The following is a 23,464-nucleotide window of genomic DNA, read 5'->3' as shown; positions in this document are numbered from 1 at the left end:
AAATGGACAGATTGAACTCACGAGAGTGAAAATATTACAGTCATCGACCAGAGAGAACTTTCAATTAGATGTCCGACTCTGTGGATATTTTAATCTTTAAAGGGTAACTGCAGTATTTATAAACCGGGGCACTTTTATAAAGATTCTTCTGGATTTGCTCCAGTAGATGTGTTCATGCTGCAGCAGTGAAACAGGCTGTAATGGCTGCAACATAATCCTTGATGGGTCAAAGGTCGTCCACTCAAAGTTCTTGTTGTTTCCACTGACAGGCTCAGCTTGTTATTCTAAGTGTGTGACAATGAGAGCGCCTCGCTGTGTCTGATCGGGCCCTTGTGCATCTCTGCATTGACCTCTGTGTTATCGCTCCACCCAGCTACAGTAGCTGGATTGCTCTAAGCTATTTGGTTTATTTAAGACCCAATGAACCTTTAAGTAACCAGCACGTATGGCTTCAATAATCAACTCTTCTCTGTCATGACTAAATTGCCTACAAGTATCAGCATCCCCTTTAAGAGGAGAAATGTTGAGTCCTTTGAACGGGAGCAACCAAAGGTCAGAAGTGTGAAGGATAATTGGAGATTTATACTCCAAAAATATGTTGGTGTCAGAGCGAGTGTGGCCACAGGCTGCAGTTTAATGTCAGGGGACACGCGTCTAATTGCCACTGGTGGACGCTGTAAGTGTCCCAGGTCAGCAGAGTCTGCACCTGATACGAACAGAACACAGAGGCACAAGCAGAGCACTGATGGGGACTCCATGTTCTTCCAAGCTGTTTCAGCTCTTATTTTTCAAACCTTTAAAATGATTTTTAAATTGAACAAATCCGGTTTGAATCTTTTCAGGGTTTCACTTTTCAAGGTGTCGAGCTGCTTAAAAATGGAAACAGAAAAAACATTGATGTTTATTTAGCATCAGCAGAAAGTGTTTCACTGTCTGTCAGGGTCCTTTCTGTCGGAGGCTTGTTACGCCTGCAGCTTACACACACACACACACACACACACACACAGGAGATGTACTTTAGCATAAAGATTCATGTTTCCTTTAAGTCTTCTCTGCTGGGACATGATGTAAGAGTTACATAACAGGCTGCAGAGAGAACACTGTGAGCGCCTCATTCTGTATGTTTCTCTCGTGCACCTCGTTTTTCATCATCGTGTATATACTGTACAGCTGGTCCTGCTATCATTGCCCGTCCCACCGTGTGCTGCAGAGTCATACACAGACCCAGTCCGACTTTGCAGCAGACGTTGTGTAATCAAAAAGTCTCTTCTGTCATCTTTGTACTTTCAGAGAAACACTTTCCAGCTGGTCGTTGCCTCCATGGAGTCGTCCTCCTGCGCCATCCTGTTCTACCCCAGAGACAGCCTGCAGTTCCTCTCCACCTCAGTAGGGGGCGAGGTTAAGCTCCTCGAGGCTGGCTTCAATGAAGGCCTGGTGCCGGGATGGTTCTGGAAAACCACGCAGGGGACGTACTACCGCACCACCACCGATGAAGAGACGTCCATCAGGGATCTAACAGAGTATGAATCTTATGTCGCACGGAAAGTGATGTAAAAATGATGACCACAACGACAGCATGGTAGACTTTGGTGCATTGGCTCTGCGTTTGTGCTCAGGTCTTATAAACCACGAAGGAGAGTTGATCATCTGGTTTTGACAAACTGAACATTTTCTTTTTTTCTTTCTTCCAACCAGAAAAACCACCTCGGGACAGAACGGGGTTTGGGTGTACGAGATTGGCTCCTCACCGATCTTCGTCGCCATTACACCAGGAATGATTAGTGGTCCACCTGAGGAGGAGACTACCACCACATATCCCACCACCACCTACAAACCCCCATCGGTTCCAGAGTTCCCAACTGAGACTCCCGCTGAGAGCCAACCCAGATACCCAGAAGCAGAGACCACCAGGCCTGGGTATGCCGAACCAGATTATGAAGAACCCGACCAGTTTGGACCAGAATACCCCGTATCTGAGACTGTGACCCGGGCATACACCGAGCCTGAGAGGGCTCAACCGCGGTACCCGGACCCATCTGAGCCAAGGTACCCCGACCAAACCAAGAACAGATACCCAGGTGAGCCGAGATACCCTCCAGTCCAGCCAAGATACCCCGACCCCGTCCCCGCCGAACCCCGCTACACCAACCCTAATCCAGTCCAACCAGTGCCACCACATTCCCGACCGCACCAGCCCCAGATCGTCGTGGTAGACGAAGACGAAGATCTGGATGTGAACGGTAAAGCTCATAAGATCAAAGTATTGTGTTCTCTTTGAAGCTGCAGCTGATTGGCTCGTTCTTTGGTTGTTTGCTTCCACAGTGTTTGCGTACAATCTGGAGACGTGCGCCCACAACAGGCACAAGTGCTCGGCATTCGCTGACTGTCGGGATTACAGCGACGGGTACTGCTGCCACTGTCGACCTGGTTTCTATGGTAACGGGAAGGACTGCGTCGCAGAAGGTGAGAATCAAACAGTTTACATTGTGAAGTTCTCTTTGTTTCCACTGACAGGCTCAGATTGTTCTTCTAAGTGTGTGACAACATGACAGAAAGGATCCCTACAGAGATAGACCTTTGTGTTACAGAGGAAGATGATTGTTTTAACCACACACAGACGTTACATCGCTCTCTGCACACACACCAGACTCCATTCAGAAAAACACTGATTTAAGCTCACAGGACAGGAGCTGCTGCTCTGAAGCTGCCTCCAACAACAACATGTAAAACAATCGAGGCAGCGATTCTGTCTCTCTTACGCTTCACAGAGCGCTCTCTCTCTGTATTAATCCATTGTGTTATATTGTTGGACACTCATGAGCCTGTCAGTTACAATCCAAAACTTTACTCCGTTGACTCAGAATAATGACGTGGCTGGTCTGACCGGTTAGCACATTTGTGTTATTGTGTGACTGTTGTTTTAAGGGGTCAATTCAGATCCACTTAAACACAATAAGATCATTAACAAGAGGAGCAAAAGACCAGCACCGCCTGTGATCTGCAGTGTAAATTAGCTTTTTTCTCAATGGAGTCTGGTAGCTTTGAAGAGAGTGGATTTCCTGAACCAAAAGGTCCATTTTAGGCGACATACTTGTGCATTCTGGGTAAAAACAGTGTCCTCTAACTTCTTGATTGTCACATTTAAAGTTTCTTGTCGGCTTGCATGTCATCACCTGCTCCCCAGCAGCTCTGCTAACAGAATCTTTGTTATTTTAAGGAAAACCACAGAGAATGAACGGAAAGGTGAACGGTCGAGTGTTTGTTGGGAACTCGCCTTCACCTGCGGAGCTCGTTAACCAAGACTTGCACTCGTACGTGGTAGCCAATGACGGACGGGCCTACGTGGCCATCAGCAACATCCCCAAGAGCCTGGGCCCCTCCCTGCAGCCGCTGTCCTCGCTGGGCGGAGTCATCGGCTGGGCCTTCGCTCTGGAGCAGCCCGGCTACCAGAACGGCTTCAGTCTCATGGGTGAGGGACACGTGGGTGTTGGTTGTAGACAGTGCAAGCTGGCGTTACACGTCTTTCCTCAGTTTACTGCTAAATAACTTTATTCACGTGGATGTTTACGTGTCGATGGTTGACCGTGCATCAGATCGTCCCTGGACCTTTGCTGCCTGTCGTTGGGTTTCTTTGAACCTTGCAGGAGGCTGTTCAGACCTCATAAGTGTCCTCACTCTTCCCTGCAGGCGGCGTGTTCTCCCGGCAGGCCGAGGTGATCTTCTATCCAGGAAACGAGCGTCTGAGCATCAAGCAGCAGTTTAAAGGAATCGACGAACACGACCACCTGGTGGTGAGCACCGAGCTGGAGGGACGTCTGCCCGCCATCCCGCTGGGATCCTCGGTCCAGATCAACCCGTACAAGGAGATCTACCAGTACGACAGAAACTGTAAGAACCACTTCCAAGTAACACCGACATTGACAGCGTACATGAAACGACATGGCGTTGGTGTTTGCTCATCGAGCTCAGCACAAATGAAACCTTTGACCAGTAAAACCAACTTTTCACACTCTTCTCCTCCTCAGTGATCACTTCCTCCTCCAACCGTGACTACACCATCACCTCCCCTGACGGCTCCGTCCAGACCAGAAGCTACCAGTGGCGTCAGACTGTCACCTTTGAGAGCTGCCCACACGACGAGGCCACCAGGGCGGCGCCGTCCACCCAGCAGCTCAGCGTGGACCAGATCTTTGTGATGTTCGATGCTGACAACGAGCTGATCCGCTACGCCATGAGCAACAAGATCGGCTCCGTGCACAGTGAGTTGTGACGCCTCGGGATGTTCAGTTCATCTGCACCTGTAATTAAACATTAACACGTTAGCATTCTTTCATTAGCATCGAAGCTCCGCTGTGAGGAAGTAAAGCTTCAGTTAGCTCACAGCCAGCGTCACCATAGACGTTTGGTTTTATACATAGCTAACTAGCAGTTTTATATGATCAAAACAAATGATGATGATACATTTAGAAAAACAAGCATCCTGGTGACCTGATCTACTGTCACATTAAGAGTAAGTAAAACCCCAGAAGGATGCGCGCGGTCACCTTCAGCACAAGTGACTAAACAAGTGTGTGAAGAACGTCCGTGTCGTCCTGAGGAAGTCGGCCCTGTCTCCTGGTCGTCCGTCGGGGTCAGGCGGAGTAAAAGATGTGTGTTATTAACCCGAGGAATGCACCGAAACACGCCTCCGACAGTTTCGTGCCCCGGCCGTGTCTGCAGCGGAACATCAGAGGAAGACAAACAGTAATCTGAGTCCGGCTGTATTTCCTCAGCTGCAATCTGAGAGGCTGCGAGAGCGTTGGCAGGGGGTGAAGGTCAACGAGATACCAACAGCAGGGAGGGGAGCGGGGGAGGGGCAGCAGGAGGACATTTTTTTAACTCTAAAGGGGGGGGGGGTTAAAGGTAAAAGTGCAGGTGGGGGCTGTTGATGGGATGCTCGGGGGTTCAGAGTTACACAAGCAAACACGACTCAGCTGCAGTGGAACATCTGGGTCGTGTTTCCTGTGAGGAGGTGAAGGTCTGCAGGAAACTTCAAACATGGAGCTCAAACAGCCAGATGCATGATGGGAACAAGACGACGATGATTTCTCTACTGTGGAGCCACAAAATCAATGAAGAGCATCTATCAAAGAAAATAAGAGTTTTAGATTAATTGATGTTTAAAATGATGATCACTTTCAGGCTAAACGAAGGTACTTCCTGTAAGCTAACAGAGCTGCTGTTCTCACTTCCTGTTAGCTTCTTCTTCTCTGGTTTCTGTTGTAGCGTTGGTTGTGGTTGTGATAACAAGTTTGAAAAGTGGGTGTAGCTTTTGGATCTGAGTGAAGCCAATGCTGAAGTGGCTGAAACCTGTGTTCTTTCTGATGTCCAGCAGGGGGCGACGCCACTGGTCTGATCCTATAGAAGTCTATGAGAACATGCTCCTCCTCCTCTCCTGATGTATTCCCTCAGTAAACATGTTCCTAATGAGTTTATGGTCTCAGTCTCTAGTTTCAAGTCTTCTTCAACACAGCATGATGTTCATTTAGTCACTGATGCTCCCATTGAGAGTCACACAGACCAGGAAGAGGGGAGGGGTTAGGGCGGGGCTACCTGTGATTGACAGGATGCTAACATTTCGTGTCCAGCATTGGTTTGTACTAAAAGACACTGTTTTTTGTGCAAAATGAGTTGTTGATGCCCTTTGCTAGCTTAGCTAGTGCTAGCATTAGCTGGTATCTAAGGGTCTGATAACCCCTCCCTCCTCTACAGCTCCGCCCTCTCGTCCAAATACGGACACTTCTTGCTCCAAAAAAAGCCTCAATTCCAAATTCAGGGCTTCAAATGTTTGATCCAATAGTCCACAAGTTAAAGGGCCACAAGGCAGTTTGGCTCTGTGCCTTTGGAGGGCGCTATCCGCTTCTCCAACAGGCCCTGGAAAACCTCCGCCAGACTACGTAAAACATCTGGCCGAGGCCAGGGAGCTCGCTAAACTGCACTTCCTCCATCCAGGACGCCGCCTCCGATGTCACGTCTCGTTCTGAATCGTCAAGTTTGAAATGTCGACTGCAGACCTGAAGATGTTTCAGACGATCCACCGGTATATTCTCGTCGTGTTTCAGACTCTGTCCCGCTCTGAGCCGTCGGCTGCAGGGAAACGATAGTATTTCACTCCAGCGACTCTCACTGGGCCGTTCCTGTCAGAGGGAGGGGCGCAATGCATGCTGGGTGTTGTAGGAATGTGGAATGGGCGAAACCACGAGCTGACCTGACCCGAGTCATTGTCGTCTCATTGCAATGTGATTAGCGTAGGCGCTGCGTCGATGTCCTCCTGCATGGTCGAAGAAAAATAATAAACTTATGGACGAATCTTTAAAAGGGATGAAAACAAAAAGCAGATGACTCACAGGACTTCAATGATATGACATCTGTGATCCGTTTGATGTCTGAGTCAAACACAGTCCGTCCCTTTTCAGTGCGACTACAGGTGGAGTCAGTAAACGTGCCACCTCAGATGCTCCTGACAGTTCTGACTTTAACCTGCCGTGTTTAACGTTCCTGACAGGCAGTCATCTGGAGCAGAACCCATGTTTCACCGGCAGACACGGCTGTGACATCAACGCCGTGTGCAGGCCGGGCGAAGGCTTCCAGTTCACCTGCGAATGCACCAATGGTTTCGCTGGAGATGGACGCTACTGCCAAGGTAACACAACGTCTGCATGCCGACACTGCAGCGTCTGACAGAGAGGAACGTGTTGAAATATACATGCTGTCGTTTTCATGGTGTGAGAACAATAACATGTAAGGGCGATTCTGCTGCAGCCCGGTCCACTGCTGCAGGAGGAAGTGAGTGTGTCACCTGTCTGTATCACTCCGCTCCATGTTGGTGTGTCATTGCAGATATTGACGAGTGCAGGGAGACGTTTAATGTCTGTGGATCAAACGCCGTCTGCAGTAATCAGCCCGGAACTTTCCGCTGTGAGTGCTTGACCGGCTACGTGTTCGCCAGCGATGGAAGGACCTGCATTGGTATGTTTAGTGTGTGTGTGTGTGTGTGTGTGTGTGTGTGTGTGCTGACAGCTGTGTGTGTGGGCGGAGTGTGTGGTTCCTGTGTGTGTGTGAGGCTTTGTTTGAAGAGTCTCTTGTTGAACATACAGATGTTCTGAAAGCCGCCAGCAGACATAAACACTGAGGCGTTCTGTGTGGATGTAAACGGGCCTCCTGCCAGCAGACGTCAGGTTCCAAACTGAACCAGCTGCTGCTCGTTAAATGTCCGCTTGAAATCTCCGTCTGACCCCTCACCTTACCATGTGACCTTTAACTTTCCATCTTTAACCTTTGTCTGACCCCTCATCTCCATCTGTGACCTCTGTCTGTCCCTCGGACATTTTCTGCCCCTCTAACCTGCATCTTAACCTTTCGCCTTTCTTTGCGACCCTTTGTCCTTCCTGTGACCTCCATCTCTGACCTACGTACCTCCCAGTGACCTTAATCACTAACCTTTGTGTGTCTCCTTGACCTCCATCTCTAACATACAACATCGTAACTTTGGTCTTGTCTCTTCCATCCCCAACCTTTTGATGCCCCTGTGACCTCCATCCTTAAGCTTTCTGACCCCTCATCTCCATCTGTGACCTTTGTCCGTCCCTCTGACCCTTTCTGCTCCTCTGACCTCCATCTCCACCTTTCCTTGGGACCTCCATCTTTTCTCTTGACCTCCATCTGTGACCTTTGTCCGTCCCAGTGACCACAACTTTAACCATTTGCTGTCTCCTTGACCTCTATCTCTAAATGTTGTCTTTCCGGTGACCTCTGTAATTAACTTCCTTCTTTTCCCTCGACCTCCACCTCTAACATTCCTCTGTCCAGTTGACCTCCACCTCTAACATTCCTCTGTCCAGTTGACCTCCACCTCTAACCTCTGTCTGTCCCGTTGTTCTCCATCTCTTACCTTCATTTGCCCCATGACCTCCGTCTACAACCTTCCTCTGTACCCATGACCTCTATCTCTAACTTTTGACTGGGCCCTTGACCTCCATCTTTCTCCTTCGTCTGACCCCTATGTCAATCTGTGACCCTTGTCCGTCCCTCTAACCTTTTCTGCCCCTCTGACCTCCATCTCTAACGCTTGTCTGTAACTGGAACCTCCATTTGTAACTCTGGTCTTTCCTCTTCCATCCCCAACCTTTGGCTGCCCGTGTGACCTCCATCTTTAGCTTCAGTTTGACCCTTGACCTCCATCTTTGACCGTTGTCTGACCACTCATCTCTAACATGTCCTCTCCTTGGTCTTGCAGAGGAGAACGGTCCGGTGGATCACTGTCGGAGAGGAAGTCACGACTGTGACGACCCCAGACGAGCTCTGTGCAGCTACACCGGAGGCTCCGCCTACATCTGCTCCTGCCTGCCGGGGTTCGTGGGTGACGGCCGGGTGTGTCGAGGTGAGTGTACGGAGTTGATCAGTGGTGACGGAGGTGTCTTCTTCAGATCGTATTAATCACAGATGCTGTCAGTGCTGGAGGTCATCGTGGTTTTATTTCTGTGGAGCAGCAGAACAAGTCTCTCCTCAGGTAACTCTGAAAACGACCTTGACAGTGAAGACATGTTCGTACTTGTACGTGTTATCAGAGCAGGGTCTGATATGAGCTCTTACTGCACGCATGTTATAAATAACTAGTTTCAGTACATGTAGTTAGTCAGGATCTCTCCTCCAGCACTGACAGGCAGGACGAGAGTGAGCGAGGTTTCACAGCTGGACACATTTAAACCTCATGTTCACAGCATTATAGAACATTGTCTTCCAGACTCCCCCTTCATATAGAGTTACACTGTAAGTCAGCACAGTGGGCCTCAGAGACAGGAAATGTTTCCACCTGGACAGGAAATGCAGAGCCTCACAGCTGTGCAGCTCGTCTCTCTATGAACGTCTCCCACACCCTGAGCTCCGCCGAGAGGCAGCGGGACAAACTGTTCTCTCACTTACTACAGAGACTTTACAAAGTCGCTGCGCCGAGGGTTCAGCTTGTTTGTCCTGAGGGTGGCGCTGCAGGGGAGGTCATAGGGTCATGAAATATAAAAGGGTTCGTCCTCTGGAGAGCAGGGAGGGGATCAGGACATTAATACAGCCTGTGTCACTGCTGCAGGATGAACACGCCTACTGGAGACATTCACACACTTTTTACCTGGGACCTCAAAATATGCAGAAAGAGGGCCCAGGTGTAAGATACATGTCACGGCCTACAAAGATGTGTTACTGCATAACCTGAATCATCGTGTCTGTCCTCATCTTTGTTCCTTGTGTTCAGACGTAGACGAGTGTGAGCATGATCGATGCCACCACGACGCCTCCTGCACCAACACGGAGGGCTCTTTCACCTGCCAGTGCCATCCTGGTTTCCACGGCGACGGATTCCAGTGCAGCCCTACGTCCTCAGGTAGGTTACTCACACAAAGAGACCCGACCAATGAATTTCCTGTCTGATAAAGAAGCAAATCAGCAGTTTGTGTAGCAGGAACATGAACCAAAACAGCGTTTAAAGCAGCAGCCGCGTCCTCGAGGAGCCTCTGACTGACAAAGAGCCTCGATGAGCAAACGTGCTGGTGTTTGAGTTTTAGTGTCAGACATTTCAGAGACTAATGGAGGCTGCGTAAACTCTGCAGAGTCTGTGTAACATAACTCAGCTGAGTGTACAGAGGCAAGGAGGCAGCAGAGCACTGAGGGATGATGGTGCAGAGGTCAGAGTGTAAACAGACTTCATGTTGGAACAGACACATGATGACGCACAGACGAGGCTCACGTTAGAGGCAGCGTCAGGTCTCTGCAGGGTTAAAGTGGCAGCGCTGTTTGTCCAATCACAGCTGTGATTAGAGACTCCATGTCTGCCTGTCTTCAGTTGGTGCTCATAGAGCTGTAAACAATGAAATATTTATGTTTAAGCCTCATTATGCAAGAATATGTTTTTCCTAACACAGTTCAGTCTGTACCCGCCTGACTCTGCTGTGATTGGCTGAGAAAGCAAAAATGTCAAAACCAGGAGGCCGCTGTTCGTTTCCTTCCTTCCTGTGAAACAGTGAAAAATCAATAGTTAAATCTAAAATCATTGCTGGCCTCTGAACATAACAAATACCTGGTTAACAAGGTGATGAAGGAAAGTCAGGGGACATGAAGACTTGTTGTCCAGTTTAAAACACTTCCTGGTGTAAAGGTCTGAGGGGAAACTTCCAGGAAATGATTACCAGCCAATCACAGCGAAGTTAGCGGAGTTAGGCTGAACTGTGTTATGAAAACAAAAGTCCAAAAACTCCAGGATCGTCGTGCCATCAAATCAGTATTCCATCCAAATGCTGCCTCTGTATTTGCTTTGAATAAACCTTTAAAAGTTCTGAACAGAAAGGTCAAAGGTCAGATTTATTTACAGAGCGCTTTAAAACAAACAGGTTTTTTTTACCAAAGTGCTAAAACTAACTTTAACTTTACAGCAGAAATTAAGAACAAATGAAAAGAGCAATTAAAAGATGATTACATGACACGAACATGTGAAACACATAGAAAGCACACAGCCACGTGTGCATGTTCCAGACATGTTCCAGACGTGTTACAGACAGTTTACAGACATGTTCCAGACATGTTCCAGACAGTTTCCAGACATGTTCCAGACATGTTCCAGACTTGTTACAGACATGTTACAGACATGTTCCAGACAGTTTACAGACATGTTACAGACATGTTCCAGACAGTTTACAGACATGTTCCAGACATGTTCCAGACAGTTTGCAGACATGTTACAGACATGTTCCAGACATGTTCCAGACATGTTCCAGACATGTTACAGACTTGTTACAGACATGTTACAGACATGTTCCAGACTTGTTACAGACATGTTACAGACATGTTCCAGACAGTTTACAGACATGTTACAGACATGTTCCAGACAGTTTACAGACATGTTCCAGACATGTTCCAGACAGTTTGCAGACATGTTCCAGACATGTTCCAGACATGTTACAGACATGTTCCAGACTTGTTACAGACATGTTACAGACATGTTCCAGACAGTTTACAGACATGTTACAGACATGTTCCAGACAGTTTACAGACAGTTTACAGACATGTTCCAGACATGTTCCAGACATGTTACAGACATGTTCCAGACATGTTACAGACATGTTCCAGACATGTTACAGACATGTTCCAGACAGTTTACAGACAGTTTACAGACATGTTCCAGACATGTTCCAGACATGTTACAGACATGTTCCAGACATGTTACAGACATGTTCCAGACATGTTACAGACATGTTCCAGACAGTTTACAGACATGTTACAGACATGTTCCAGACAGTTTACAGACATGTTCCAGACATGTTCCAGACAGTTTGCAGACATGTTACAGACATGTTCCAGACATGTTCCAGACATGTTCCAGACATGTTCCAGACTTGTTCCAGACATGTTACAGACATGTTACAGACAGTTTACAGACATGTTCCAGACATGTTCCAGACAGTTTACAGACATGTTACAGACAGTTTACAGACATGTTCCAGACATGTTCCAGACATGTTCCAGACATGTTCCAGACTTGTTACAGACTTGTTCCAGACATGTTCCAGACATGTTCCAGACATGTTACAGACAGGTTACAGACATGTTACAGACTTGTTACAGACAGTTTACGGACATGTTCCAGACATGTTACAGACATGTTCCAGACATGTTCCAGACTTGTTACAGACATGTTCCAGACATGTTCCAGACATGTTACAGACATGTTCCAGACAGTTTACAGACATGTTCCAGACATGTTCCAGACTTGTTCCAGACATGTTCCAGACTTGTTACAGACATGTTCCAGACATGTTACAGACATGTTACAGACAGTTTACAGACATGTTCCAGACATGTTCCAGACATGTTACAGACATGTTCCAGACTTGTTACAGACAGTTTACAGACATGTTCCAGACATGTTCCAGACATGTTCCAGACATGTTCCAGACATGTTACAGACAGTTTACAGACATGTTCCAGACATGTTACAGACAGTTTACAGACATGTTCCAGACATGTTCCAGACATGTTCCAGACTTGTTACAGACAGTTTACAGACATGTTCCAGACATGTTACAGACATGTTACAGACATGTTCCAGACTTGTTACAGACATGTTACAGACATGTTACAGACATGTTCCAGACATGTTACAGACATGTTCCAGACAGTTTACAGACATGTTACAGACATGTTCCAGACATGTTACAGACATGTTCCAGACAGTTTACAGACATGTTCCAGACATGTTACAGACAGTTTACAGACAGTTTACAGACATGTTCCAGACATGTTACAGACATGTTCCAGACAGTTTACAGACATGTTACAGTCGTGAAGCAGCGGCCTTCAATACTGCAGGTAAATGAGGGACTTTGGTTTTGCATATAAAGATGGCCGACGTCTCCTCCTCTCATTGTACAAAAGTGAAGCCTAAACCCCCCCAGAGCGGGCGCTGCCATCTTGCTCATCTGAGTCCAGAGTGTGTGCAGTAGAGATCGGCTGGTGGAGCCGCAGTATCAACGTCCCGCCCCTTCCTCTACCCGACACACACCTTTACCTTGTGTCCTTGGCGTGTTATGGAAAGTTCACTGACTGTAGTGTTAGTGTTAGTTACGTCTCCTCTCGCCGTTCCTCCTCTACTCTGCTGCTCGGGAACAGAACGCCGCAGGAGCCCCATTTGTCCATAGAGCTGTCAATCATGAGGCCACGCCCCCTTTTTATAGCATCGAATAACTAATTAAAAGTAAACTTGTCAGAAAATGAACACTTGGACATAAATCAGCATGATAAGAACTAACTATAATGACAGAAACATGTTTGAGAAAAATGTATTTGATGTGTATTCTGATTTTATAGTTTCATGTTTTTCATGATCTGAGACGTTGTCGTGTTTTGTTACATGTCTCCAGTCTTATACTTCATGCTGGCTCCTGATTGGCTGACAGCAGGCTGACAGTCTCCTCCTGGTGTGTTGTTGTTGTTGTGTGCTGGAGGTTTGGCGTCGTCCCAAACCTGCAGACTCCTTCAGAGCTTCCAGGTGTCGGGAGCTGAGCAGTAATTACAGCTCGCTGCTCTGCACCAAAGTCTTGTCATATTTTTGTCCTTTTTATGACCGGTTGGCCTCTGAAAGCCGTAATCTTTTTGTCCCCTGTCAAAACTTGTCACGGCGTCTCGTACTGTAAGCAGCTCTGTTTCCTTTTGTCCGGACGCTCTCTCTTTGATCCCCCCCCCTCTGTTTGTCTCTCAGGGGTCTCTTTGCTTTTAGCGGTTTATCTCCTGCTGATTGTTGGGAGCAGACGTGGCGCTGTGAGGACACACTGCTGTCTGACATGTTATGGCTGCTTTGCGGTTCGTCTCGCAGATACTCTTGAGGATAAGAGTGTGAGGAGGCTCTTCCAGATGTGACTGTGGCCCCTGGATGTGACCGCGGAGATGAAGGGCCTCCTGCTCGTCTTTAATCTGTGGTAGTCTCCACAGCTCGCACACGTTTATCTGCAGCTGCCACGTCCTGCAACAAGTCTGCATACGAGCATAAACGCAGTGAGATTACGGTCGACATGTGAGAAGTACGATGCAGGTTTTTCTTTTTAAATAAAGTTTGATAAGATTTCTGGACAAAACCAATGTTTTTCTTTAGAAGGTATAAAATATTCTTAGAAACAATCAATAACATCGAGAAGAAATCAAACTGATGAAGATTTAGCTCCGTTTTTAAAGTGACACAAAGTCATTCACGTCTGTTTCCTGGTTGGAAAAACAATCAACCAATCAGATCTTTGTAGGCGGGACTAACAATTTGGACATGGAATTCCTGTCCGTGTCAGCTGGGGTGCGTTCAGGATGCTCCCTGCTGATTGGATAAAACCTCTGACACGCCCGAACTAAAACGCACCTCAAAGTCTCTTCAGCTGGGAAATGGGAGCAGAACGGTGCACACTTGTTCCTGACTGATTGTGCCCCGGTACTTTGAGATGAATGCTAATGTGGGTATGCTAACTGTATGCTAACTGTACGCTAATGTTTGCAATTACTTTGCTCAGTGAAGTCACTGTCATCAGTCTTGTTTGTTGTCATGTTTATGTTTTAGCTAGCTGTCTAACTTTGGGCGGATCACGGCTAGCAGTTTCCACCTGCTTCCAGTCTTTATGCTAAGCTAGGCTAACCATTCCCTGAATCAACCGTCATCCTTAAATAACAAACAAGAGATGAATATTTTCTTCTCAGCTCACATTCAGATAAATATTATCTGACTCTGACTTCAGAAAAAAAAAGGTTTTATGTTGCTAAAGAGAACGCGTAGTTTGTGACGTCTCACTCTGACTGTTATTTTGTGTCCCAGAGCGAGAGAAGACCCAGTGTGAGCGTCACAGAGAGAGCGCCCAGTCCGCCACCTCCAGCTCCGGGATCTTCTCCTTCTTCCGCCCTCGGCCGGCCGTCGGTCAGTACGTCCCTCAGTGCGACTCGCACGGAGCCTACGAGCCCACGCAGTGCCACACCAGCATCGGACAGTGCTGGTGTGTGGACGCCAACGGGCAGGAGATCCCAAACACCCGCACCGGGCCCGGCAGCACCCCTCTGTGTGAGTCATCTCCTTTAGACTGGTTTACTACATCTAAAACATTTATCATTTCAGGGACATCTTCCTGATTAAACATGAGAGAGATAAACATAAACTCTCCTGTGCAGGTATCAACCAGGCAGTGACCTCTCCCCCGGTGGGTCCGACACCGCGGCCTGATGTTCACCCCGTCACTCCGGGAACACACCTGCTGTTCGCTCAGAGCGGGAAGATCGAGCACGTTCCTCTGGACGGATACAACTTTAAAAAAGAGGAGGCCAAACCTCTGCTGCACATCCCCGTAAGACAGCGATTGATTACTTTGACTTAAATATTAAATTTTTGCAGCCATTACAGCCTGTTTCACTGCTGCTGTGATTTCAGTCCAAGATATTTAGGAAGGCCCGGCCTTCAGGAGAAAAACCAAAAACTCAAACCCAAATGAGCTCCTTGAAGATGTGACAGACTTTGACGACCTTTGGTCCTCATATGTGTCGACATGTGAGAAGACACACAGCGTCCCACAGTGTCGTGTTGGTCCTGAATGTAGTTGAATCTCTTCTGAGCGTCCCATGGTGCTCTGAAACAAACATCTGATTGTTGTTGAAGTGGTTTCAGCATCAGAAGACTCTTTTCTTCTCTGCTATGAAGTCCACAAGTCGTCCGTCATTCAGCATCGTTCACAAAAGATCTCCGTCAGTGTCGGCGTCTTCCAGCCCGACGAGTCCGTACAAAAGACTCTTTGAAAGCTTCGCCGAATGAATGAAAGCGTCTGTCTCCTGTGCTTCCTCTCAGGACCGGGTGGTGATCGCGGTGGCTTACGACTGTGTGGACAAGATGGTCTACTGGACCGACATCACCGGGCCGGCTATCAGCAGGGCCAGTCTGAGCGGAGGAGACATCTTCCCCGTCATCACTACAGGTACAGCAGAGGTCATCACAGACAGGATGTCAGCAGGAGGACAGAAAGAATTGAACCTTCTCTCTGTGTCTTAAACCTGCATTCTTCCTAATGTCCAGCAGGGGGCGACTGTTTCTATAGAAGTCTATGAGAACATGCTCCTCCTCCTCTCCTGATGTATTCCCTCAGTAAACATGTTGCTGATGAGTTTATGGTCTCAGTCTCTAGTTTCAGGTCTTCTTCCACACTGCCTGATGTTCATCTAGTCCCTCCTCTCGTCGGAGTAAACCAATAAACCAACTGTGTCTTCTCCGTCCTCAGAGCTGCACAGTCCTGAAGGCATCGCCATCGACCACGTGGCTCGTCTCCTCTTCTGGACCGACTCCATGCGCGACACCGTGGAGGTTTCCAAACTGGACGGCAGCCAGCGACGAGTCCTTTTCGACACGGATCTGATCAACCCTCGACCCATCGTCACCAACCCGGCCTACGGGTGAGTGTGGGAGTAAAATGATCGTTTAGCCAAAGAACAGCCGCAACGCTTCGGACTAACTGGTTGTGTCCTGCTGCTGCAGCCGGATCTTCTGGGCAGACTGGAACAGAGACGGGCCGAAGATTGAGATGTCCAACATGGACGGAACAGAGAGGACGGTCCTGGTGAAAGACGACCTGGGGCTTCCCAACGGTCTGACCTTTGACCCTGAGAATCAGCAGCTGTGCTGGGCAGATGCAGGTGAGACCAAGGATTGGTTGGTTGATGGATTGATTTGTTGATTGATTGGTTGGTTGGTTGGTTGATTGGTTGATTGATTGGTTGGTTCATTGGTTGATTGATTGGTTGATTGATTGATTGATTGATTGGTTGGTTGCAGGTACTCGTAAGGTGGAGTGTATGGATCCTCACCGCAGGCTGAGGAGGCAGATCGTTGAAGGGATCCAGTACCCCTTCGCTCTCGTGTCCTTTGGAAGGAACCTTTACTACACCGACTGGAGGAGGTAACACACACACACACACACACACACACACACTGTTGGCCACTTGGCATGTGTAAAAGCGGCCTTATGTACATATTTTGGGTCTGAACGACTAACAGGGTTAAAAAGAGTCTGTCGGTAGACGAGTTCATCCTGCAGCAGTGAAACGTCGCTCTCTGCAAACACACCAGACTCCACTGACAATAACTCTAATTTAACCCCACAGAACAGAGGAGCTGCTGGACTACTGCTGCTCGATACGGTCGTTTGTTTGTGTTTATTTGTGTGACACAAATATTGTGTCGGATCTGAACTAAACTTTAAAAACACACGAGTCAACAAGAACACAAACACACGAACTGATCGAGACAGCAGCTCCTCTGATTCTCAGGTTCAGGTAAAAACCTTCACAGCCGTCAGTCACGTGACCCTGCTGAGAGTCTGACAGGAAACAAAAGCACTGCTGCTATTCTGAGCTCCATGTTTGAGTGAAGCTGTCACATGAAAGTTTAACAGTGGTCACCTGACGATCGAACGTCCCTGTGCGGTCGGTGGTAAACCTCCTTCATGTGTTCTGTTTCAGGGAGGCGGTGGTCGCTGTGGACCGTCAGGCGGAGAGAGAGACGGAAGAGTTCCTCCCTCAGAAACGCTCCCGGCTGTACGGCATCACCACGACACCCACACAGTGTCCACAGGGTACGTTTGAGTCGGAGCAACACAGAGGAACAACCTCTATCTGCAGATTCTACATGAAAATGTAGATCTTAGTACAAAATCAGTCCGTGTGTGGAGCAGGAGCAGGCGGACCGACATCCCGGCTCCCATCAGCGTCATCTGACAACATTAGCTTCTTATTGATCTCTATCAACAAACGTCTGCAGCAGGTTCAGCTAACAATCTGTTCCAGATCTAAATACAAATCAAAATAACTTCAAACTAAAAACTCGGCCTGCTCGAGCCTCGCGCTTTGTATTTGCATCAGAACCGTCTGATTCATCCAAAGTTTGGACTGCGTGAAACTCCGGTATCGGCCCACGTCAGTCTTGTGTTTCGCCTGTAAGATGGAGAAGGATTTCAAGCAGCCCGTGAGCTGAAGTTAGAGTGTGGGAGAGGCGCGGCTTTATAATGTAAAGCTGCTTTACTGAGGTTTGTTTGTGATTAAACTGTCGACCACTGAATGAAGAAGTTTCACATTAAAATCAGAGTGTGTCCGACGCTCCTCAGCAGACTCAGGGCCTCAGGAGGGGCCGCTGCTAACGTCAGCTCAGCTTGTTTCTCTTATCAATGAAGAACGCCTTATATGTGAATTTAAGGCTTTGTTGTTGTATTTTAATCGTCTAAAATAATAAAGACGTTAAAAAGAGTCCTTAGTGTCAGGAAATGGGTAAAAAAATCTTACAATGAGCAGAGATTTATCTTCAAAGTCACGCTGCAGCTAACTGTAAGTAAGCGGGACGGTTGCAGGTTGAAAGACGTGAACTTCAGTCAGTCCCTCCTATAAGAGACCCAGCAGCAGCTCTGTGGAGTCAGCACAGACGTTAACGCACTCAGCGAGCGCAGTAATTGATTCCAGGCACGTATAGCATGTGATGGATATAAGCGTGGGAACGGCGGGCGCAGTGACCTCAGGGGAGCCAGCTGTGGATAACGAGGCTCACATCTGGCTCCGAGCCCCGAACTCTCCGGCAGACGTCCGAGTCCACCTGCTGCTCTCTGATGACGGACGCTTCCTTCTCTTCCTGGAGCTGCAGCCTGAACTCAACGGTTCTGTTTGACTTGGCAGCAAGTTCACGGATTATTCTTTAAGTTTGTTTTTATCCGACTTTGTGCGAGCAGGATCTGATACCAAACAAATTACATGCAGACGACGGAGCCGAGGGGCGTTTTCACTGTGTGCACCTGAAAGCTCTCAGCTCGTTCTCAGAGTCTGATAACGTCTACAAACGGCCACCAAACCGGCTCCTACTGAAACCTCTGCTCAGTGAGCTCGGGCGACTTCATCTGGACTCCACAGAGGTGAAGCTCCACAGTGGAAGCTGAACGATCGTACAGGAGTCCATTAAACCTCAGTACGGGCTGAACTTAGTGTCACACTATGTGACTAAAAGCAGAGCTGACTAAAAATCAGGTTCTTTACCTGAGTGTGGTGCATCATGGGTAATGTCAGTGTGTCTGTGGGAGCTGGGTGGATAGGGTGTCTCTGTGCAGTGTCTCTGTTCTGGATGTCTGACGTGACGCTGGAGGACGGGGAGCAGCTCGTTCTCCCTCTCGGCCTTCACACACTCATCATGCTGCACTTTGTTCTTTCAGCTGCTTCAACAAGTTAGTCGTGCTGCTTTGCGGCACAGACGCAGGGGTCATGACCTCTCTGCTGATTATTGTTTCTTCTTAACTGTCTCTGTACTCTTCCTCTCTGTAAGGTCGGCGCTCATCACATGACCTGCCAGCTCCCCCACAAGTGAAGCCCAAACCTCTCCATCGCCCCCTGGGGGAGGGGCTGTTAGTTTAGGGAGCGCTTGATTTAATATGCAGCTGTGCTTCAGTTTCTCCTGACGTCAGACGTTGCATCAGAAATGGTCGATCCAAACTGCATCGTGGTTGATTTATCTCAGCCTCCTTTCAACCTGATTTTTGACGTTAAATGTAATAAAGGTTTATTTTGAGCTCAGCGCTGCAGTTAGCCAGATGTTTCTTTAAAGCATGCTAGCATGCGCTCAGGTCACATCACTGTAACTGAAAGAACATGAACACAATCATTGATAACCTCGTCCTCAGGTTCAGAGAGGTCTGTCCGTGTTAATGACTTCCTCTCCCTGTGTTCTTCTCTCCTGTCAGCCTATAACTACTGCACCAACAACGGCGGCTGTTCTCACCTGTGTCTGCCGCGGCTCGGCGGCTTCACCTGCCGCTGCCCGGACGCCGCCGCTGGCAGCTGTGAGGAGAGGAACCTGTGAGGTCTGCAGAGCGACGGTCGCGCTGCTGCTGCTGCTGCTGCGAGAGAGAAACAAAACACACTTAACTGAATTCATGTGTTTTCTACTTTTCTTACTTGAACTGAACTTTTCTACGATCATTTTATGAGTTGTTGTTGTTTGAACGCTGTTCAGACCCGACTGTGTTTGTGACGTCACACTTCAGCTCCAGCAGGGAGATCATAAACACCCGTCCTGTTACTGTTCGCCTCAGAGGTAGTTTAGTGGCGCTCGGTCTCATCCAGGGACACGTTAGCGACAGCAGGTCACGGTCTGAGCGATGTGTTCGTACTGTAGACGTCCTGATTAGTTTGGTCTCAATGATAACTGCGAAAAACAATCTGATACATATCAAGTCATTTTGGGTAAACATCAAACACCTGTGGGACCTTTGAAATACCTGGGACGGTAACGCCTGTAATCTGACCTGGATCCTCGGGGTCTAAATGACTAATAGGGACAAAATGTTTGGAGTTACTCCAGCAGATGTGGTCAGCCTGCAGCGATAAAACAGGCTGTAATGGCTGCCTGATCAAAGTGAGTAGATCCTCTCTGTAGTGTTAAAATAACAGTCTGTTATGTTGCAGCCATTACAGCCTGAGTGATATTAAACCTTTTTGTACCTGTGAGTCATTAAGAGCCCAGTTGTAAAAATAGTGTGATTTAAACACTGAATCAAATCTGAACCAGTGACAGACAATCTTCAGACTCGCTTCAACACCAAATATTGCTAAAATACAATCATATCAATAAGGGATCGATCGACCTGCTACGTGATGGACATCAAACATCCTGCGTGTAAGGTACGGACCAACGCTTGTGTCTGTGCGGGTCAGACTGGACCTGAAACTGTCACTACAGCAGAATTTAAACAAGTTTCAACATGAGAGAATGAACAACTGAATTCTTAATGAAATACAGCGGTCGTGTCTGTCTTTAAATACGGGCGTATAATAATCTGTAACCCTGCTAAATTTAAAGGGATGTTTTATAATGAAGTTTCTTTAATCTGAAAGCATCGTTGTTCTAACACTTCTATGTGATAAAATATGATTTCTCTTTTCCCTAAACACTCATTATAATTCGTCGTATTTTGGCAGTTGGACCACTAACAGCACAGCACTGAACCAGAGGCCGAATCTGAGTTTGATGAGGGACGAGGTTGATTCTGTTCGTGCTTCGGCTCGCAGTGTGTTTTTATATGAACTTGTAAATAATGACCTTCTATGCAGACGGTGTTCTCTCATTTTTACTGGTGCTGATGTTAGCCAAAGATCTACCTGGTGACGATGATTACTGTGAAGGTGTGTGCAGGTTCAGGTGTGTTGGTCTGAAGCTCCTGATGACTTCATCCACAACAGTGACTGTAGTGTTAGTGTTAGTTACGTCTCCTCTCGCCGTTCCTCCTCTACTCTGCTACTCGGGAACAGAACGCTGCAGGAGCCCCATTTGTCCACAGAGCTGTCAATCAAGAGGCCACGCCCCCTTTTTACAGCATCAAATAACTAATTAAAAATAAACTTGTGAGAAAAATGAACACTGTGACATAAATCAGCATGATAAGAACTAACTATAATGACAGAAACCATGTTGGAGAAAAATGTATTTGATGTGTATTTAGATTTTATAGTTTGACTCATGTCCCATCTGTTAACATGGAGGAGGCGGGCTTTATGAGCTATACTGCAGCCAGTCAGCAGGGGGCGGTAGAGAGGGTTTGGCTTCACTGTTAGGGAGCTGTCATGTCGGCCATCTTTTTTACAGGATATGCTCCTAAATATTAGAATGGAAACAACACGTTTTTTTTTAAATTAAAAAAAGTTTTGAATCTTTAGATATTAAAGTCTGTAACTGCAAACATTGAAGTTAATTCACTTGAATGAAAAAGTTGTTTCATCAACTTTTCATAAAAATCCCTTTGAATCAAATTAAAATAAACTTGTCTCATTTTAAATCTGTCGGTTGTAAAAACTGGACTGAAGTTACCTGCAGTACCGCTGATCACCACAGGTGTCGCCAAAGAGCACAACACAAAACTGATATTTTTACTAAAACGTAAGAACAGCGTTTACATGAACGGTGCATCCTCGGGCTCGTTGGGCTACAGGTGAAGAGAAGAACAGGTCGGCTGGTGTAACGTTGGCAGACTCAGCTCAGGTGTTTTAGTGAATGAAACCTCATCAGGGAGGAAACTGATCAGTCGAGCAGGGCCGCACAACAACAACACACAAGTGTTAACGTGTGCTGAATGCACAACTGAGATAAAAGCTGTCAGTAACTAATGCAGTGGCTCTAATGACTAAAGTAAACGTAGTGTTGTGTGGCCCTGCAGACGCGTCTCATCATGTACGCTCTGTGAACATGAAGTACTGTATGTGTGCTGACCATCAGCCAAAGAGGGAACATTAACCGCCTGTACAGCCTCAATAAAACCTTTTTTTAAATACACAGACTCAGCGTGCCGTGTTCTGATTCTACATGAGGAGAAAGCTTCATCGTGCAGGTCGGCAGCCATCTTGGATTCACAGCATGACTTACAGAGGTGGAAAAAGTTACTCAAGTAGAAGAACAAGCTTGTGTAAAAAAGAGTAGAGTTGTCATGATACCAGAATCAGACATACTTCATGATTCCCCGGGGGGAAACTCGGGCGTACAGTTGCTCCGACAGAGAAAGCACCAAGAGTTAAAGCAAAAATAAAGTTAAATACAAAATAAGTTACGATGCAAAACAGTGATATACATAAGTCATTCACAAAGGAACAGTGTCTTTAATCATCATCATGCAGCTTATATATAAATGTGTAAAAAACAAGGCGGGAACAAAACAATAATGTAATTCTGGTGTTTTTAATTTCCCATCTTCACACGGTGCTGGAACAGAGAAAACCAGCTCGTTTGTCTCTCTGTCTACACTAATGAGTGAGCAGGATTTTCCATATTAAAATATGAGCTGGTGTCTGTCTGCAGAGGATCTGCCCTTCAGCTGCGTTTCTGTTCTCATCATTCTGCTGTTTGGGACGTTTCTGCACGTCCATCGCTGGGCAGAGGTCTGCAGCTCAGCCGACAGTCTGCAGGTCAGGACGACATGAAAACCTGTCTGTCTCTCTGCTCTGCCCCCTGTCTGTCTGTAACAGACACTATCGTAACAGCTGCGGGTACATTTTACCCGTTGGCGGCTCCAGTGTTGAAGCTTGTTTCGTTTTAAAACACGTGGTGTCGAACAGTATCCAAGGACCGAAGATTTTGACAAGCCCCGTGCGAAGTTGATCATCATTAGAAATACATGTTATCACCATCCTGTCCTAAATTATGCTCCTACCACGTTAACTCACACACATGTACTCGCACGTATATACATGTGGGGACCGCCTTCACTTAATGCATTCATTAGTCCCTTTAACTTTAACAATCACAACGTAATGCACGATCCCAACACAAAACCTAATGTTTTATATATAAATGTTCATGTAAAACAGTATTTATAATGAAATAATAATTAAGTATAATAGTCATTTAACGAGCCCCAGTGTGTCTACAGACAGATAAAAAGTGAAACGCTGCTGCCCCCTAGTGGTTGAAATCAGGACTCCCTTGTAAAAGAGAGCAATGGGATTTCATTACCTGGTAAAATCATTAAACAAAATGTGCACAACTTACAAAGAGAGGGCAGAACACCTGAACACTGAACACCTGAGCAGCCTGCAGCTCTATCAGTGGGTACGTTGAGCTTCATTCATGATACACACTCGTGTTGTTTCTGTCTGAATGCTCCTGAAAACCATCAACTCTGAATACATTCAAACGGGTGTAAATAGAAAACATTCACAGATAAGATGTGAGTATCTGTTGTTTATTGATTCCTGATTGATTGACTCCTTTGCTCGTGCGCTGTAGATTATCTCAGGGATGATGTGAAAGCTGTAAATGATGAGTCTTTATGAGCTCAGTCCTCCTCTCAGTGGGAGTCTGCGCCTCGTCTCTGACGCAGGTCGAACACGTCTGCGGCAGGAGTGTGACTCAGAAGCA

At 47.1% G+C, this 23,464-nt stretch overlaps 2 protein-coding genes across 2 annotated transcripts in view; one reads left to right on the top strand and one right to left on the bottom strand.

Annotated features, from left to right (window-relative positions):
• Window positions 1–19,420, top strand: part of LOC138594600 (nidogen-1-like) — a 31,638-nt gene extending 12,218 nt beyond the window's left edge. The window contains exons 3-20 of the mRNA XM_069665747.1: window positions 1,291–1,520; window positions 1,696–2,240; window positions 2,323–2,463; window positions 3,218–3,469; window positions 3,688–3,888; window positions 4,026–4,259; window positions 6,545–6,682; window positions 6,880–7,008; window positions 8,276–8,419; window positions 9,284–9,412; window positions 14,372–14,611; window positions 14,719–14,891; window positions 15,386–15,512; window positions 15,813–15,984; window positions 16,067–16,224; window positions 16,364–16,487; window positions 17,050–17,162; window positions 19,302–19,420. Of these exons, the coding sequence (XP_069521848.1) occupies window positions 1,291–1,520; window positions 1,696–2,240; window positions 2,323–2,463; window positions 3,218–3,469; window positions 3,688–3,888; window positions 4,026–4,259; window positions 6,545–6,682; window positions 6,880–7,008; window positions 8,276–8,419; window positions 9,284–9,412; window positions 14,372–14,611; window positions 14,719–14,891; window positions 15,386–15,512; window positions 15,813–15,984; window positions 16,067–16,224; window positions 16,364–16,487; window positions 17,050–17,162; window positions 19,302–19,420 (3,369 nt within the window). The remainder of the gene's footprint in view (window positions 1–1,290; window positions 1,521–1,695; window positions 2,241–2,322; window positions 2,464–3,217; window positions 3,470–3,687; window positions 3,889–4,025; window positions 4,260–6,544; window positions 6,683–6,879; window positions 7,009–8,275; window positions 8,420–9,283; window positions 9,413–14,371; window positions 14,612–14,718; window positions 14,892–15,385; window positions 15,513–15,812; window positions 15,985–16,066; window positions 16,225–16,363; window positions 16,488–17,049; window positions 17,163–19,301) is intronic.
• Window positions 19,421–23,251: 3,831 nt separating this feature from the next.
• Window positions 23,252–23,464, bottom strand: part of tbce (tubulin folding cofactor E) — an 8,717-nt gene continuing 8,504 nt past the window's right edge. The window contains exon 17 of the mRNA XM_069665910.1: window positions 23,252–23,464. This exon is cut by the window's right edge and continues 171 nt beyond it. The gene's annotated coding sequence lies outside the window, so the exon portion shown is untranslated.

This window comes from Semicossyphus pulcher, unplaced genomic scaffold (genome assembly GCF_022749685.1).
Source record: "Semicossyphus pulcher isolate SPU_LCO1_2020_fin unplaced genomic scaffold, fSemPul1.0.p SCAF_17, whole genome shotgun sequence".
NCBI classification, from domain to species: domain Eukaryota; kingdom Metazoa; phylum Chordata; class Actinopteri; order Labriformes; family Labridae; genus Semicossyphus; species Semicossyphus pulcher.
The sequence above is the reverse complement of the archived record's forward strand: the minus strand, read 5'-3'. Positions and strand labels throughout refer to the sequence as shown.